This window comes from Astatotilapia calliptera, chromosome 7, assembly GCF_900246225.1.
Source record: "Astatotilapia calliptera chromosome 7, fAstCal1.2, whole genome shotgun sequence".
NCBI classification, from domain to species: Eukaryota; Metazoa; Chordata; class Actinopteri; order Cichliformes; family Cichlidae; genus Astatotilapia; species Astatotilapia calliptera.
In genome coordinates this window covers 3,178,895-3,196,686 of record NC_039308.1, presented here as the reverse complement: position 1 = coordinate 3,196,686, position 17,792 = coordinate 3,178,895, and the positions used below count along the sequence as shown (strand labels likewise).

At 40.1% G+C, this 17,792-nt stretch overlaps 1 protein-coding gene across 1 annotated transcript; it reads right to left on the bottom strand.

Annotated features, from left to right (window-relative positions):
• Positions 1-5,942: 5,942 nt before the first annotated feature.
• LOC113025101 (troponin I, fast skeletal muscle-like) lies at positions 5,943-17,377 on the bottom strand. The gene is made up of 7 exons (XM_026172512.1): positions 17,302-17,377; positions 9,693-9,728; positions 8,678-8,714; positions 8,437-8,565; positions 8,214-8,303; positions 7,190-7,366; positions 5,943-6,614 (listed from the first exon to the last, which is right to left on the bottom strand). The coding sequence occupies exons 2-7, from the start codon at positions 9,701-9,703 to the stop codon at positions 6,534-6,536; spliced, it is 525 nt and encodes a 174-aa protein (XP_026028297.1). The 5' UTR covers positions 9,704-9,728; positions 17,302-17,377; the 3' UTR covers positions 5,943-6,533.
• Positions 17,378-17,792: the final 415 nt, after the last annotated feature.

Genomic DNA, 17,792 nt, shown 5'->3' with positions numbered 1-17,792 from the left:
TAATGACTTGCTGGCCTGCTTACTGTTTCATATTGGACCTCTTATCTGAGCTATGGCTCTGCCTTCAGAAAGGCTTCCAGATCTTTCTCTGGCTGCAGAAGGGCCATGTTGATCAAGTTACGTGTCTTAGATTGAGATGGAGGTTGTTTTTTTCTTAGATGACATAAAATCGCATCAAAGCATTTTACCTTCACTATTTTTGACCATTTATAAACGATGGACACAGCTGCCAGGAGGGGAAGCTTCAAGCTGAGCATTTTCACCATCACTGGAGACATTATAAAAGATGCTGGTGGGACATAGCAAACACATCATTCTTCAGTCTCAGTGCTTTGGTGCATTCTTAGAAGCTCTCTTTTTTGACCTAGAAACTTTAAGGGCACACAGCGCTCCATGCTGAGATTTGCCCATTTTTACTTGCTTCCACAGCCAGCATGCACCTCTCTTGTTTAGCCTGGTTAAATCTCAGTACTTAATCACTACTTTGTTTTGGTTTAGGAGCAGTTGGAATCATGCAGTGGTAAATGAAACTTGTATTTTACGTCACATGTGCAGACACATATGTAAAGAAAAAAACAATACAGCATTCTCTGATTGTAGTTTTAGAGTTTTAATAAATATTGTAAATTAACAATATATTTAGTAACTAATGCTCAAAAATGTAGTGGAGCTGTGAGACTGACCAAATTCTACAAAGAGCCTTTTAGGAAATCAAATAAAAGCATAAAAAAACTGGATTGCTTTGTTTGTTAAATTTTCACTGGCGATCACCTCAGGCCCACGAACGAATGTAAAAGAGTCTGCAGAGCCAAAAGCGTTCAGCAGATCAGACTATAGTCTTATAAGCTGACAGCTGAGGAGGAAGGTGCTGACGGGTCTGAGTGATGCACAGATGATGAAGAGTCATGCTGGGAATGCAGCATTAAGGGGCAACGTATGGGCTCAGGTTTACGGTCCCGTCACAGAGTCCAGTAGGTGTTTTCTATGAAAACACACGACCTACAACTCGAGCTTCAGGAACGCTCCATACCTCCGGTGTGACTTTAGAAACTCAAGTGAAGCGTGCTGCCTTTCCTCACTATGTGAAAGTATTAATAACTATATGTTTATGTTTACACGCAGTTTGATACATGCTCCTGATGCTTGTAGTAGTTTGCTCGGAGTCATCCACCATCTGTGTTCATGTGGCCTCCTGCAGGGATGGTTTGCAGTTAGATTTACTGCCTGTCATTAAGGCTTTCCCAGTGTTAAAATACCATGCATCTATCTAAAGGCATCTCGCAACCAGAGAAAACTGTTGACAGCGATAACATTTGGAAAGTGTGAACAGTTTATTGCTCTTTGTTTCTACTTCAATTTTACAAGTTAGATTTACTAAATCACTGATTGGGCAAAACAGATGTAACAATTTTTCATGCGATATATACAAAAAAATTTTTTTATTAATACACATAAGCCAAAGCCAGATGCCAGGTCATCCTCTTCAGCATATAACTGCAGTGTGTTAGCTGCACACTAAAAAGCCTTGTCCCAATGGGAAGAAAAACCAAACCAAAAAATAAAAAATAAATCACTACGTTGGTGATAAAAATGCTTTTTTAAATCAGTTTCTTTCTTTAGAATAACTTTAGACTTTCAGGCTCAGGCAGGTGATGCTTGGTTTATACTTCTTGTGGCAGTGATGAGAGAGCTGGACTGGAGCGATTAATGATGCCAGCATTCTGCTCACACCCCTAGAAGGAGACAAGCCCAATGCTTAGGCTGGACCGGAAAACTCACTCAGCAGGTGTGTTTGGTCTGGTGTCATTTTCCTTCAACTCACTCACCTCCAGCCTGACCTCCTTTTAAACCCCCTTTCTGTCCCTTCAGATTGGACATGTCGGTCCGTGCTGGCTGCCGACAAGATAAAGGACCGGACACAAAGTACAGTACAAGTGCTGCCAAAAACTCGCCAACACTGGGAGGTAAAAACAACTCCACCTCACTGATAAAACCACACAATCCTAAAGGTAAATGAGCTTTCTGGGTATGCGGTCATGGGCATGTGGTCATCCAACAGTGTGCAAGATGCTCTGGTTACAACGCACCGAGGTGCATTTCTCACTTTTGACTGTAATTTAAAATTGCCACCTGATAAGTGCAACGTAACACTTTAGCACCACAGCTTGTCACAGTAATTTTTGGAGGAGCTGAAGTATGTGACATTGAGAGCAGCTGATTTCACTAATTAACACGTTTGATTCAGAGAGGAAGAGCTAATCGGTGCGATCGGCTGCTGCTGCGTTGGACTGGAACTCAAACCTGCAGGTTGGACTGCATTACGCTCCACAGATGTACCACGAGCAATGCAGATGCGTGATTAGTGCATGCAGTGTTTCAACTCAGTTTTTATTCGCCATCTAGTGGACATAGTTTATAATCTTCCCAATGCACACAGAGTGGGCCAGTCCAAAACAAGGATGACATATAGTATTTCACATTAATGACAATATCGACGCTCATTCTAAACCTGTGGAGAAACTGGCACAGGTAAAAAATAAAGGAGGGCCTTTGTTTTACTTGATTCTTATTCTCATACTTAAAAAGACACATGAAATGCCAATAAGTGCTTAAATTATATGGAAATTTGCAGAAACAGATGAATGTTGTCTTTTGCAACACTAGTGCCTCAAGAGAGGCATTTTAAAGATGGACAAAACTTACAATTCCTGCGTTTTAATCATGGATGGAACCACGGCAGGTTTCAGTCATCTTTGGGGTAGAGTTGGACTTCATGTTGGCTACATCCATCTTTTACATACAGAGTGATCACAGACTGCAGCCTCCCATAAATTAGCATTGGACACTACTGAACCTTGGTTTTTAATGACACTACAATTAATAGCTGTTATTCCCCTCTTGTTACAATATATACATGCATACAATCCATATCATCTTTGTCAGAATCCATTGGATTCTACCAACGCTGAACATGGATGACAATCTTTCATCAAGACAGTATCTGTTATGTTAAAACAAGCCCTCAGATTCTCATCCATCTCTTACCTCTAAGTCCTGAAGACACTTATTCATGTTCAGGCCTCTGAGTATGACAGAGATTATGGTTCCCTTCCTGAAGGTGAGAAGAAGGATGTACTGTGAGCAGCACTTTTCTATGGGTTACTGCAGGTCAGCATGGAGGAGACTGTAAATGCTCCTCTCCTTGTCTGTTCTCTCATTTCTAATTCTGGCTGGTGTGAATCTAAGTGGAGAGGCAGCTGTTATCTGAGGATATGATGCAGCCGTCAGCAGAGGTCAAATATAACCTGCGGTAACACTGAGCAGTGAGATGCCAAATGCACAAGACATTGTTGTCAAGTGGAGGAGAAAAGTGGATTAATAAAATCCAATCTCCAAGTGTAACCGTGAAACAAAACGACAGGAGAAACCTACACAGTGGTGTGAAAGAGAAATTTTCCACAGGATTCTTTTTAGTCCTGTGAAAAACTAAATCCACCCTTACTCCTTCATTAGGAAATAAGAGAGTACTTATCAGCCAGGTGCTGTTAGTTAAATGCACTTGATTAACTGATCATCACCAACTATCTGCACCTCTGCAAAAGCAGAAGTTTGGCAGTTTGCAGGTGTGGAGCTTTCAGGTGTGTGTTAACACAATAACACAATCATGTCAGGAGTGGACATGCCAGCAAATTCACCCCAAGGTCAGAAACTGTGGGAAAAAAAAACCTAGAGGTCCAGCTCAGTCTCTGCAGGCCTCAGTTAACATGTTAAATGTCAAAGTTTATGGCTTGTTTGGAAAGGTTGCTGGGAGGAAGCCTCTTCTCTCGAAAAAGACTCAAGACTTCTGGAGCAAAGCAGGACCAAAGTGGAGATGCTTGGTCATAAAGCACAGCAGCACATTTGGAGAAAACCAAACACAGCATATCAACTATTCACACAGAGGGGGATTTATGTTTGTCTACCTTTTTACCCTGTAAAGACCAGTGGGCCAAACTTTCCACACAATAATGTGAAAGACTGGGAATATGGCTAAAATAACAAGGAGTCCAATGCATTATTAGTTATGTCTAAATAAAAGCTTTCTGGAGGGAGTGAATCAAGCATTTTTCATTGAACTAGTGACTCTGAAGCTTTCTTTCTTTCTGTCTTTTTCCTAATTGCTCCATCGAAGGAGTAAAATTATTGCAGTTTTCATACACGGGGTCTTCTGCTCTGTGATCGTTTTGCTTCCTGCTGCCAGGAGTGACAGACATGAGAGGATGGATTTAAGCTGTGAAATCTGGTAACGATTTAACAAAATGCCACACGTGTCTGTACAGGACTGGGACCACCTGCACCTCCAGGTTTCAGCTGAAAGTTGAAACCAGTACTCCCAGTGGCATCTGCATGACTAACCTTTTATTTGTTTATTTTACTACCATCAAACTACATGAAGACTTTTAAATTTATGGATATTTTTGACTTCAGCGTACCTTTGTGGAAAAGCATGCTGTGTCACATCTAAGTGATCGAATCTGCAAAGAAAGGAAAGAAAATCAAGTGATTTGGGGGGAAAAAAGCTTAAAATCTAAAAATAGTAAAATGCGATTTAAACGCTCACCTTTTCTGCTCTGTGGAAAATAAGCCAGACTTCTTCATTTATGACAAAAACATTTAGGATTCAGGTTTTGGAAGTCAGCTAATTAAATATGTGCAGTTATTACTCACCTTCTAAATATTACTATTTCAGCTTTTTCCACAAGCAAGCCAACGGCTTTAAGCATCATAATTCAATGTTGTTTCTTCCATAAATTCAAATTAGGCAACTTTTTATAAAACATCACATTACTATCATTTTTAAAGTGTACAGGTAAAAAATAGCTCAGTTAGTATCTTAGTGCAATAAAATAGTTAAATAAAATTAACCTCCAGTGTTTTACAAACTCAGGAAAACTGGGAACAAGATGAGCATGAAGTTTTTCTAGTTAATGTGACAGCAAAAAGACGGTAAAAGTACATCACATCTTGTTTTAGAAACATGAAGTGATTTAGTACTGTTACAGTTCTCCAACGTAGGAAGCACAATTATTCCTCTACACTGGCCTTGTGCCTTATTTGATCCATTATAGGCTGTCAGGCAAATGCAAGCCTTCTCAAATTAGTTATTTCCCACAGGCTCTATAAGAACTATGGATAAAGACATCGCAATGTTACAAACCAGCTCCCAAAGTCCAGTTTTTGATGGCTCGCCCTCCTATCTTTTTAAAACCAGACGTCACAACTGAGGGATGCGATTAAGAAACCATTTTTATACTGCTGTCCACTGACGGGGTCCATAACTTTCATAAAGAGCATAATGTTACTTTAAACATGAGCAACTGAGCCCCCAGTCTCATTAGCAAAGGTCTGGAGGGGGTTCGCAACCTGTTTAAGGCGCTTCACATGGAAGCTACATGTGGGGGGGGGGTCTTCAAATATTTGCACTTGCAGACAACAATCAACTGTTACATTCACAAAGCAGCTAGGCAAAATAATAAATGGATGAAATTAATTAATAAATGAAAGTGTATTACAGGAAACATGTTGGCAGACAGAATAAGAGATGTAACTTGTGGGTCTGACAAGTTTCCAGACTAGTTTTAGGTTATAATGAATGAAACTTTAGGTCCATTTTATAAATTATCTCATCATAAGAGACAGAAAAGATAATTGTCCAGAATATGCTCATTGGCCACATCAGTGTCAGCTATCAGACTGACAACCAGCTTCCCAACAGGACTTTACAAACCACTAAGTGATGTAATGGTGTCTGTCCATCTTTTGATATTTACAGTTTATGGTAACAGGTCATGTCAGAGATCTAATGGTTCTTGGACAGCTAAGTGGCACGAAACACTTGACTAGACGTTCTACAATCTACATCAAACAAGGGAGAAGTGAAGGATTGACCAAATGAATGTGTGTAAAGAGCATGTTGTAGTGTTTCATTTATTCATGCTGGGCCAGTTAGAATATGGGTCATGATTTATTTGCAAAATATGCGTCCATTGCATTTGGATTTTAACCTCAGACACTAACTAGAGTTTCAGGAAACGTACATCGTAGGCACATTAGTAAAAGCAAAAGGAGAAAAAAGTAGAATTGATTTATCTGACACATACTAACTGTAACACAGTACAAATATATCACAGTACAGTTTCAATACAGGCTAAAGCATGAAGGAAGCTTAGTGACGAGTATAATTCAAAGTGAGATATCCAAAAACTACAACCATGCTTCACTGGCATCAGTGCATATCACAGATTCCCTACATTTCACTGCACCTTAACACAAGCCTTGAATTAAAGTAAAGGCCATTTATCACATACTGTACCAAAACAGAAGCTTAGTAAGCACCATAATATTCCACCAAACATATGCCTTTAGATTATGTTTACTAAGATCAGGATCTACAGATCAAGTAAAATGAATTAGAAATGCATCACTTTGGATTAAAACCCTTCAGTTAACAAAGACAGTAAACCCGATTTCTGTCCTGAAAGTCACCCTCGTATTTAGCTATCAAACATCTTCTTCCTATCAGACTTGTCTTCAATGTTCTTACGCCAGTCTCCCACATCACGCAGCTGCTTGTCCTGCAAACACAGACGATGCTCTGTTAGTCCAGACTGAAATCAGATGCAAAAAGGCTGCTAATCAAGAAAAAAACTATTTGTTTTGATGGTTTTTCTGCCCTCTAGTGGCCAGAAAATGGATTGTTACAGTTTCTGAGGATTAAGTCCTCCTCAATGTTGAGAAGAAACTCTACCTCCTAAACCAGGGGTCTCAAATCTGCAGCTCCAGAGCCACATGTGGAGCTACTGTAGATGCCTCCCTGTGGACACCTTAGTATTGTAGGTCTTAGTATTGTTAATTAAGACCTGCTGTGCTGTAGAGCCCAGTGAGGAACTCTGTGATCCTGTTTCGCTGAGTGTAATTCTAATTTGACTGTGCTGGCACTCAATCCTTTAGCCTAAATGTGGGCTAATAGTCACAACAGCACGAAGGCAGCAAAAATACTAATGCTCTAGCTTCAACCAGTGGGTAAAGTAGGCACACTCCTCTTTTTTTCTGTCTGTGGAGTTACTTCTCATTGCTGATAAGGACTTAGACCTCACAGGTATCTGTGATTTTATTGAGTGAGGACCAAATGAACCAGGTAGCTGCTCACCTCCTCTTTCACCTCCTTCTTGACCTGCTTCAGATTGGCCCTCAGGTCCATGTTGACAGTGTGTTTGGAGCCCAACAGAGCTTTGAGCATGGCGTCAGCAGACATGCGCACTTTCTTCAGCCGGGGTCTCTTGAACTTTCCTCTCAAATCCACAATCTTGATATTGAGGTCCCTGACCTGAAGGAGGATTCTGAGGATTACTGACCTGACAGATTAAATAATCAATCATGAAGCAAACAGCAGTGACATGCAGGGTGTTTGGTGCTGAATTCATCACCAAGTACCACTAGCTTTAAAACAGTGTTGTTGGGTTATTAAAATGCTGACAGAAAAGCTACAGGAAGGAATAAGGATGTGAAATATTTCCAGTTAATGTTGCTATACAATTCACGGCAACTGCAGACCTCACAAGAAGGTTTGTTGTGTCTTCCATCAAAGTCTCAAGAGTGTGGAGGAGAAGTCAGAAAATGGTCAGTTACTCAATGAAAGCCTGACAAGCATCAGCCTAGCAGCAAGATCAGTATCTGCTCCTTTGAGGAGTAGCGGGCAGAGGACACAGGGAGGAGCCCTAAAAGGTGACGACTGCATGTGCATGTTTCTGGCCTGTGTACACAGAGCAGTGCCACCCAGATGGACTGCAGAGCCAGCATGCATGTACAAGCAAATGTGACTGCATAATATTATATTTGAAGTAAGCAGTTTTGTAATGTACTTATTCCTTAGTGTCAGACCAAAATCCAAAAGATAGGGAAGCTTCTAACATGAAAATAACCAAACAGCAACGGAAAATGACTGAAAAGGTTAAAAAAAACTTCAGGTATGTGATACTTGTTCAGAATACTTTTTTGGTCTTTTTTTGTTTTAAGGTGATCAGGAGAAAATACAAGAATTCATTTGGTTGATATTAAAATATAGCTTCCTATGTTTGTTGCAGTTTATACAGATATACATATACAGATACAGTATCTCTACTCGGTGCAAATAAAGACAAAAGGCCAACCTGGTGCAATGAAAAGTCTCTCACCTCATTCAGCACCATGTTCAGTTTGAACTCTATGCCGTATCGCTCATCTTCACTGATGATGATCTGCTCATGAAGCTTCTGGCACAGTTCCTAAAGTCAACATAGTGATAAAAGTTTTTTCTTTTTTAGATGCTTCCAATTTCAAAAACCCACAAAAGAAATAAAATGCAATATGAAACGTGTCAAAAGCATAATTGTTTGAAACAGTGCAGTTTCTTCTCACCAACAGCTCGTCCCTGGAGTACGGCAGCTCAACAGGAGGACATTTATCTGCCAAAAACGTCTCTCTCTCTTTGGCCTTCACATTCGCTTCAGCGTCCAACAAATTACCTGCCACCACGAGCATGCAACCCTGAGGAGATTACATCATCACCCCATGTCAGGTAAGAGGAAGCACAGGCAAGCAGATGGGCATGTGTGAGGTATTTTGCTCTGTTAAGCTTATCAGTTAAAGTTAATCTTACCTTCAGGGTGTGCTTACGCCTCGCAGACAGCCTTTTCCTGCAGACGGAAACACAAATTATAATTGATGGAAGTAATGTATATTTGTGATGATCAATTTTATTGCAACCATAAAGATCGGTTTAATCCTTTCCCAAAGGAAATAGTAATATATGTGGGTCACTGATGTGACATCAATATTTCATTGTCAAAGCAAAATGTCTGTTAAAATTAATTTCCTAAACGACATGTAGGTATTTTGATTTCTTTAAAAAAATCTTTAAGGTTTTATACATTTTCAGTGCATTGAAATAAGTGAGCAGCTTTATTGTGACTGTTGCAAGGTTACAAAATGCAAAGCAACAAAGTCAGTAAACAAACTCCAAAAGAGCCGGGCAATCACGAGGGAGAAGACACACGGGACTGACAGGAAACTATTATTTCTACTAGTACTATTTCTACACAAAAAGATAATCAGGGTAGACACAGGAGGGTGACAGGATGCAGTTGAAGATGACCAGTGACAAAGGGGCAGGAGGTGGAAGTAAAACTGAATACAAAACACAGAAGATTAAGGTATTAAAATACAAAATTGGACAATTGGGAAATGAAAAACAATTATAATGAAAGGAAAGGACAGACAGAGGATGTCAAGTCAGAGGGAAATAAAGCAGGGATTAATTAAAGTCTAGAAATACACAGTAACTAGAACTACACAGAGTACCAAAGATAAATGAAAATCAAAGATGAAATAAACAAAACTAAGAGCTTTTAATATTAAACAAGAATTAAAAACTTTGGAACCATCCAGGGATCGTGGAAAACATATGCATGTCTCATTAGTGACCCATAAATAATTTAATAATAAAGTAATCAGTGCAGTTATGATGAATGCAAGCTAAATGTCACACACTGAATAAAAACAAAACCAAACAGTCCTTGTGAGGGAACCGCTTGTTCCTTTGCACACTGGCTGGTTACACAAACAGGGAAAATAAACTTACATGATTTACAGAAAATAGTAAAGTTTTTACTCACTCAGTGGCCATGTTTGCTGGATGATCCCGAGGTTACCTGACAAACACATAACAAGAGTTAATGCTTTTTATTGGAATCAATTTAGATACAAATATACAAATATATACATTTTAATGTCCCTGCCAGCAAAATGGTGACAGGGACACAATAAAAAGCAAAACTAGAGAAAAACATAAGTCACAAAGGATAAGGAGAGAGCAGTGGTCTGGAGCCACCACCTGTTAAACCATCACCTGTCTGGGTGTTATCTTTCATATTTATACCACAAGGTTTAGGATTGTGTTCATGGGAATTTTTGACCATTTTCCCCAAGCACATTTCTGAGGTCAGACACTGACGCTGGCTCACACTCTGCTCTAATTCATCCCAAAGGGCTTCTGTCGGGTTGAGGTCAGGACTCTGTGCAGGCCTGTCTAGGTCTTCTACACCAAACTCTCTCATCCAATTCTTTATGGACCTTGCTTTGTGCACTGGTTAGCAGTCATGTTGAAACAAAAGCTGTTCCCACAAAGCTGGTAGCATAAAATTGTCCAAAATGTCTAAGGGATTGACCCAAACGCCTGAAAAACACTCCCACACCCTAATCCCTCCTGTACCAAACTTTACACTTGCCACAATGCAGTCAGACAAGTACTGTTGTCCTGGCAACTGCCAAATCCAGACCAGTCCATCAGATTGCCAGACAGAGAAGCATGGTTTATGGAGATCACATCTCTACTGCTCTAAAGTCCAGTGATGGCGCACTATACACCACTGCTTTCAGCACTTTGCACTAACCTTAGTCATGTAAGGCTTGGATGCAGCTGCTCGGTCATAGAAACCCATTCCATGAATCTCTCTACACACTTGAGCTAATCTGAAGACCACATAAAGTTTGGAGCTCTGTAGTGATTTAACTCTGCAGACAGTTAGGTAGATGAGTAGAAGCACCTATGGTAGAGGTTGGCAACTTGTGGCTCCCTCACGAGCCACAGGTTACAATTAGGGTGAACGGTAATCCTGTTACTATTCATACTGGATGTAGTAATACTTAATGTATCCTCTCCCAGTTACATCTGCAAATCTGTCACCTGCGTGTGCTGCTCTTTTTCTCACGTTCTTTGGTAGGAGGAGCTAAAATGGCTCTTTTGATGTTGGAGGTTATGGACACCTGACCTAAAGTATTAATTCTCACCAGGGTCTTGAGTTATCATGATCACCAATCTGAATGTCCACGGGATAACAACTATACTCCAAGCCTTTTAGACTGAGGCGTAACTTACCAAAGATAACCCAAGCAAATACAACATGAAGTTTTTAAATGATGATTTCTTTTATTAAAGGGAAAGAAAGCTATCCAAACCGCTTTTATGACATTAACATCTTCCCATTCAAGTATTATACACAAACCAGAGGTGTGGACTCGAGTCACATGACTTGGACTCGAGTCAGACTCGAGTCATTAATTTTATGACTTTAGACTTGACTTGAAAAAATGTTCTAAGACTTGTGACTTGACTTGGACTTTTACACCAATGACTTGGGACTTGAATTGGACTTGAACCGGTTTACTTGAAAAGACTTGACATTTTACCCCAAATATAAAATTTAACATGCATATTATATAGAGATTGAAAATGTGACGTCATTCAGGGGTAAAACCGCAAAGGATTCTGGGAACTCGTGGCAAGAGGTACTAGCGCACACAGCCTTTCAATTGAAATCAGTCACACAGCGATAAAAAGAAACACAAAAATGTCAAGAAGCTGTTGTATTATTAACTGCAATAGCCGGTCGCATGACAGCCACGGGAAGCCGACGGGTAAAGAGATCGGTTGTTATCGGATTACGTCGTTGAAGAGAAATTGTTCGAGCCATGTTTCTGAAGTAACAAAGAGGCGACTGGATTGCAGCCATTCAAAGACCAAATATAACGTCCCAGAACACTCCAGCTCACAGGTTAGTCTGCTCCAAGCATTTACACAAAGGTCAGTCTTCTGTTGTAGTTAATGCGTCATTTTCATAACATAATTGGTGATATAGGTTACAAGCAAGTCTGGCGCTGAACAGAAATTGTCGCGCTATGCTCCTTTATTTATTGTGCATAAATAGTGAATTGTCCTGACACAATATTGCGTTTCGCTTCTGTTATTATGGTACACTGACAAAAACATATACTTTTATTCACAGGGTAAAACAGTTGTTTTGTATCACTAATTGCCCAGTACGATTACAGCATACAATATTATTGTCACTGCTACATTTCTGTAATGCTACCAGAAATTATTTCCACTGCTAATTAATTACCGTTGAGCTCAAAGGTCCTATTAATAAACGGTTAACGAATGTGTATTTATGACGACGATTTGTGAGACTGGTAAACTTATGATACGTACGATGGTCTTTCGTTCTACACGGTGCATTTCAAGGTCCTGCACCCATCCGTCGGTAAACTGTACCTGGGCTTGTTGCAGTGACCTGAAGTTACTAAACTTCACGAGTGTATGCACTCACTCCAAGAAGCGTATAATTATAAATATGCATATAAATATGCTACGATGAGATAGCTGACTTCATCTAACTAGCAAATGTTGTCCAGGCTACGTTGGTGATGCAGTTTTTTTTAATATGTATGATATTTTTGTCATGCGATTTTTAAAGCCGGTCCTACAACCGCATCCAAGAATAACATGCAGCTTATCTCAGAACTGTCGGTGAAAATTATTCTTGGAGCTAGGTTTAATTGAGCTGCATTTTAAAGAGGTGCAATTTCACAATTTGTGTATATTTTCTAAGTTCACTATTTTGTCATGTGTTGAGAAAAACACAGATTTAAAAATTACATGGTCTAATATTTACATTTAGCATAACTGCAACATGCTTTTTTTCGTTTTTTTTTTAAAGACTCGAAAGGACTTGAAATTCAAAATTTCAGACTTGTGACTTGACTCGGACTTTTACACCAGTGACTTGAGACTCGACTCTGACTTGCCTGACATTACTTGAGACTTGACTTGAGACTTGAGGATAAAGACTTGAGACTTACTTGAGACTTGCAAAACAATGACTTGGTCCCACCTCTGACACAAACGCTGTGTATCAGCATAAACACCTCATACCAACTTTCATTTTTCAGGGGCTGATTATTTAGAGACCTTTTAGTCACCGAGTGGACCACGAACTCCTCTTTATACTAAAGTAAAGTCGATTTAAATAAATGTGAGGTAATCTGTCCAACAGCTGAAACCTGGCCTACACTGCATCATGCAACAGGATAATAAGCAAAGATAATAAGGATATAATCAAGATGCTGCAAATTTGCAGCCAATTTTCAGATGTCAGTCTGATTGACAGGACATTCAGAGAGCTGTGCATGTAATGAGTGGGCCAGAATTCCTCCACAACAATGTAAGCGACTGATAAACTCATACAGAAATCTATTATTTCCAATTATTTTTTGCTAAAAATGTACTTTTTTCACAGGACTGCAGAGAGTCCTGTGAAGACATTTTCCCTTGGGAGTAAATAAAGAAATGAACGCCCATTTTCTTTGGTATATTAACAGCATTGGCAACAGTGGCAAAGATCTAAGAATAGCACGGTTGTGTTATCTTTCCATGGAGCACTAACAAGGCAGAGTTGCAGCGTACTCGTTTTATCAAATGGACAAAGAATAAATCTTTGGAGCACTTTCAAATGTGGCCTCAGAAAAATCCATGCAGCTTTTCTGCTGACGGGTGGAGGAACGCTTCCTTTAGTCAGGCTGCCCGCAGCTGTCCACTGTTTACTTTATAAAGAATTGAGGGTGAACAAGGAAAAGCAATAACCCACATTTTTATTTCAGTATTAAACCACATCATGTCTCCGTTCTCTGACGCTGTCCTGCACCCACATTCACCTATCTCATATTTCATGTTTGGACCGTGTGAATTCTATCTTAAGACATCATGTTAATTCCAGGAAATTTCATGGAACGGCACTTTGTAACCCAGGACGTGTTAATGCCTTAAAGGAACCATGCCGCTATTTCTAGCAGCACAGCTCAAGGGATACAGGTCCAGCACTGCGAAGGGAAACATTTCAACAACTGTGGATTGCCATGACATTTGGTTTGTTGTCTTGTGCCTGTGCTTTCAGCGCCACGAGCAGGTCAGATTTTTACTTCGCTGTAGCATGCAATAAAAAATGAATTTGCATAGATTTTGGAACAGATTACTACAATGCTAAATCAATGTTATGTTAACTAACTAAAAGCCAGTGTTATAACATTGTTATAAGGGTCACAGTGTTATAAAAAGCATATAATACCAGCGCCACACCTCTAAAATAACCTGAACAGACGTGTACTTTTGGTGTGATGTTAACAGAACATGCTAATATTAGCATGATAATAAGATAATGACCTTTACAACGCCCAGCATATGATATAAAGAACATTGAGGAGTTCATGACTATCCTTCCACTTCACACACTCTCTATAAAAAGACAACTACTTTCTCCTTTGCTTCTAAAAGATTATCCCTACCAGAAGTGTATCATGTAGCATGCTTTATAACATCCACCCACGTCTTCTTCTGTTTGTCCAAAGTTGGATATCACATCTTAAGCAAGGGTATTCTAGACATCCCTCTCCCCTGCAACATTTTTGGTCCCTCCTGGGCAACCTTGAGCCATTCCCAGGATAGATGAGACATGTGATACCCCCAGCTCAGGGTCTACCCTGGGGTCTCCTCCCAGCCGGACATGTCTGTAAAACCTCCAAAGGAAGGCACCAAACCACCACATCTGACGTCATTTGGATGTCCTTTTGACACAAAGGAGCAGATGTCAAAGCAACCCAAGTTCCAGGGCTGAGCTCTTGTAGCTGTCTCATTCTTTTTCATTTGTCACTAACTAGAGCTTATAACCATGGGTGAGAGTTGGAGCACAGATCTGCCTTTAAAGCAAACGTTGATTGCTTTACAAGTCAAGCTTTTCACTATAATAAGCCTGTCAAACTCCTGCATTTCATCTAACTCCAAATGAGTCAGCCTTCCCATCAGACACTCTACATTGCCATCACTTACAAGCAAGACCTCAAGATATTAAAACATCTTAACAGCAACCCAGCCCCAGAGGGAGCAATCTGCAGTTTCAGGAGAGAACCAAGGTTTCAGACTTGGAGATGCTGACTTTAACACTTGGCTACAAGATGTCGCAGTGGGTGCTAAAGATTGGGGCCTGATAAAGCCAACAGAACACGTCAAGTGGAAAAAGCAGAGCACGATGCCATGTCTCCATACTTGACATGCTACTCACACCAAGGCCCAAACCTTTAAGCCTTTACTGTCTGAGAATACAGATAGTTGTCTGAACTGTAAACAACCCCAAATTTTAGGGTTATTTTGTCCATTTACAAGCCACACCTAAGACACAATCTGTCAATTAAGATGCTGCATAAGCTTCACTTCTGGAAATGTACCATCTCCCTTTATTATCATCACAGATAATGGTACATAGCTAGAAAACAGTTGCTTAGGCGTGTCTGTGGATGGCAGTATCAGTCTGTCAGCCCATATATTCAGTTATTCTGGCTTTTCTTCCAATGTGACATCCCTGCTTAGTAATCACTCATCTTATCAACAACTTCAATAACTTTGTTGAGCCTCTGAATTTTCATCTAGCCCAACCATTAGGTACTTGGAAGTTCATGACATGTAAAACTACTGACATTTCCATAGTATCAGCTGGAGTTTTTGTTTTGTTTGCAAATAGATCCAAACTCCAGGCAAACAAAATGCAAACTATCTGCAGGGTTAGATATCAGTGGACGGGTAAACCAACCCTTCAAGTACCAGCCACACGACACTTGTAGACATCCTCAGAAGTTAGACGGTCACTGCCTGAGCTGCTTGTAATGTTTAGGAGATGTGATGGAGGAGAGGATTAAGACTATTTCTGGAGCCACAGCTGTTCTTGACGTCTTCATTGTACAGGGGGAAAAAAGAGGGACAGCAGGCTCGCCTTAAAAGAAAAGACGAGTGACAAACACTGCAGGCATCCTAACGCACATAACTGACCAGGAACACATGGTCGTCATCTGTAAGCCAATAAGAAGCCGGTGAGGGGGGTATCGCCGGGTATTTTAAGACACTCAGAACTCCGAGGGCACAACAGCATGTTGCTCTAGAGATAAAATCGTATTTGTAGGGGCCTTGATTTTTAAGTGTGTGTGCGTGTGTGAGTATCATGAGCAGGATTGTCTCTGAAGGAGCAGGAGGATTCACAGTAACCCAATACTGCAGAACATCCCTCAGACAGCCAAGACACTAGAGCATATCACAAAAATAGCGTGCCGCTGCCCTCAGACACACACTGCTTCACTCTTACAAAAATAAAAACAAGAAGATACAGGATACATTTCCATCCAATGCAAAATCCTGAAATGAATCTGCTGTAATAGCATGTGTGTTAGAGAAAAGACTCAAAAGTGTTCAAAAAGCCTAAATGAAGCTTGTCTCAAACACTTGTAGAAGAGCATCAATAGATGAATGATGACTTCAACAGCGGCTAAAACAGAAAAACAGTTGGAAAGTATTTTTAAAAACGAGCCAAAACACAAACGACATGTGGAATAAAATATTTTTCTAGCTTTGTGGTCGGGCTTATTCTGCACAAACATAGTTTCAGGTACTATGTTTCCCTTTAAGTCTCATCCATGCATTTCCATTTGAGTGTCCCAAACAGCTGAAAACTCCAGATAAAGACATTGATGTGAAGCTAGCTTTGAAATGAAGTTGATAAAATGAAGTTTTGTTGTTTCTTAAAACATTTGAAGATTACATTTTCCTCAAAAAATAATATTTCTACAAAATATAGACATGGGTACAAGAAAAACAATATGACTTAAAGTTATATTTAAAATACACAATCTGTTGTTCAGAGAAGTCCAGAAAAAGAACCAAAAACCAAGCCATAGTGGGCTTTAATGCTTTAACGCGTGTGGAAAAAAACAGGCTAAATTTGATAAGCAGGGATTAAACTGAAGTGTAAAATGTGAAGTCAGGTCCCTGAAGATTAGACCCAGTTTTCTTCTGCTGTCCCCCCGCTTCCCTCAGTGCTGACAGGAGGATAAACACTGGCAGATCGACTTTCAGGTTAATGCCTTGTAGTGGTGTCATCTTTCAGCATGCCACATCACCACGCCATACATCACCGTACGCCAATGCAGCAGAGCGAGCACACGTCCAGACGGAAAACTACTCTTTCAAACTTTGAAATCCTAAAAATATGTCAAGTAATTACATGTAACTCCACACAAACATTAACTACAGAGTGAGGAAATCACTCAAATTCTCCACTGTCAACATTCGATATAATGGTGACTTCCAAAAGACGTAAAACCTCCAAGAACCTTTTATGGTCACTACAAACTTATCAAACTGACACCATCTTTAAATAGTTGGCCAGGCGCCAACAACATCCTCCCATCAATGACAGCAAATATCAAATATTCTCCTCTGAGATCAAAGCTTCAACCTTCCACAGAGACATTTACGTCTGCACTCCCAAGACGAGACAAATCATCTACAGCTGCAACCAACCAAAATGTGATCAACTAAAATAAAAGAGGAAAAGAGAGAAATCTTACTTTAACCAGGCCGAGCTGTTAGAGTCACGGAGACACAGACAGAGTCGCAGGCAGACCAAGTGTTAAGAAGGTATATATTGCAATCTCCATGGCCTTCTAAATCCTGCACTTTCTCGTTATGGAAGTGGATTACTGGTCAAACCAATGAGCTGGCAAGGTCATGAAATACAGTACACTGTCATCTGCCCCCTTCCACGGCTTGCCTCATTATAAATAACCCGCCCTTTAACATTGTAATCTGTATTATCTTGAGCCATCAAGTCTCTGACAGGCAGAATTCAAGGAAGAAATGAAACCACAGAGATATTTTATGAATCCCACTTAACACTTATATAAATACTTTGCTGACAAATGATGAGTTGAGATAGAGCAGGAAAACACACACTGCTAACTTTAACTCGTTGGCTATGGAGAAGCTTTTTTTTTTCATTTTAATATTTGAAAACAGGAGGGAGAGGAACTCACAGTGTGCTGCTGCAGAGATGAGCTTT

Coding starts and splice junctions, on each gene's coding strand:
- LOC113025101 (XM_026172512.1), bottom strand. Junction 8,566..8,677: donor GGCGTAAGCACACCCTGAAG/GTAAGATTAACT, acceptor TAATCTCCTCAG/GGTTGCATGCTCGTGGTGGC. Junction 6,615..7,189: donor AGAAGGAGGTGAAAGAGGAG/GTGAGCAGCTAC, acceptor CTGTGTTTGCAG/GACAAGCAGCTGCGTGATGT.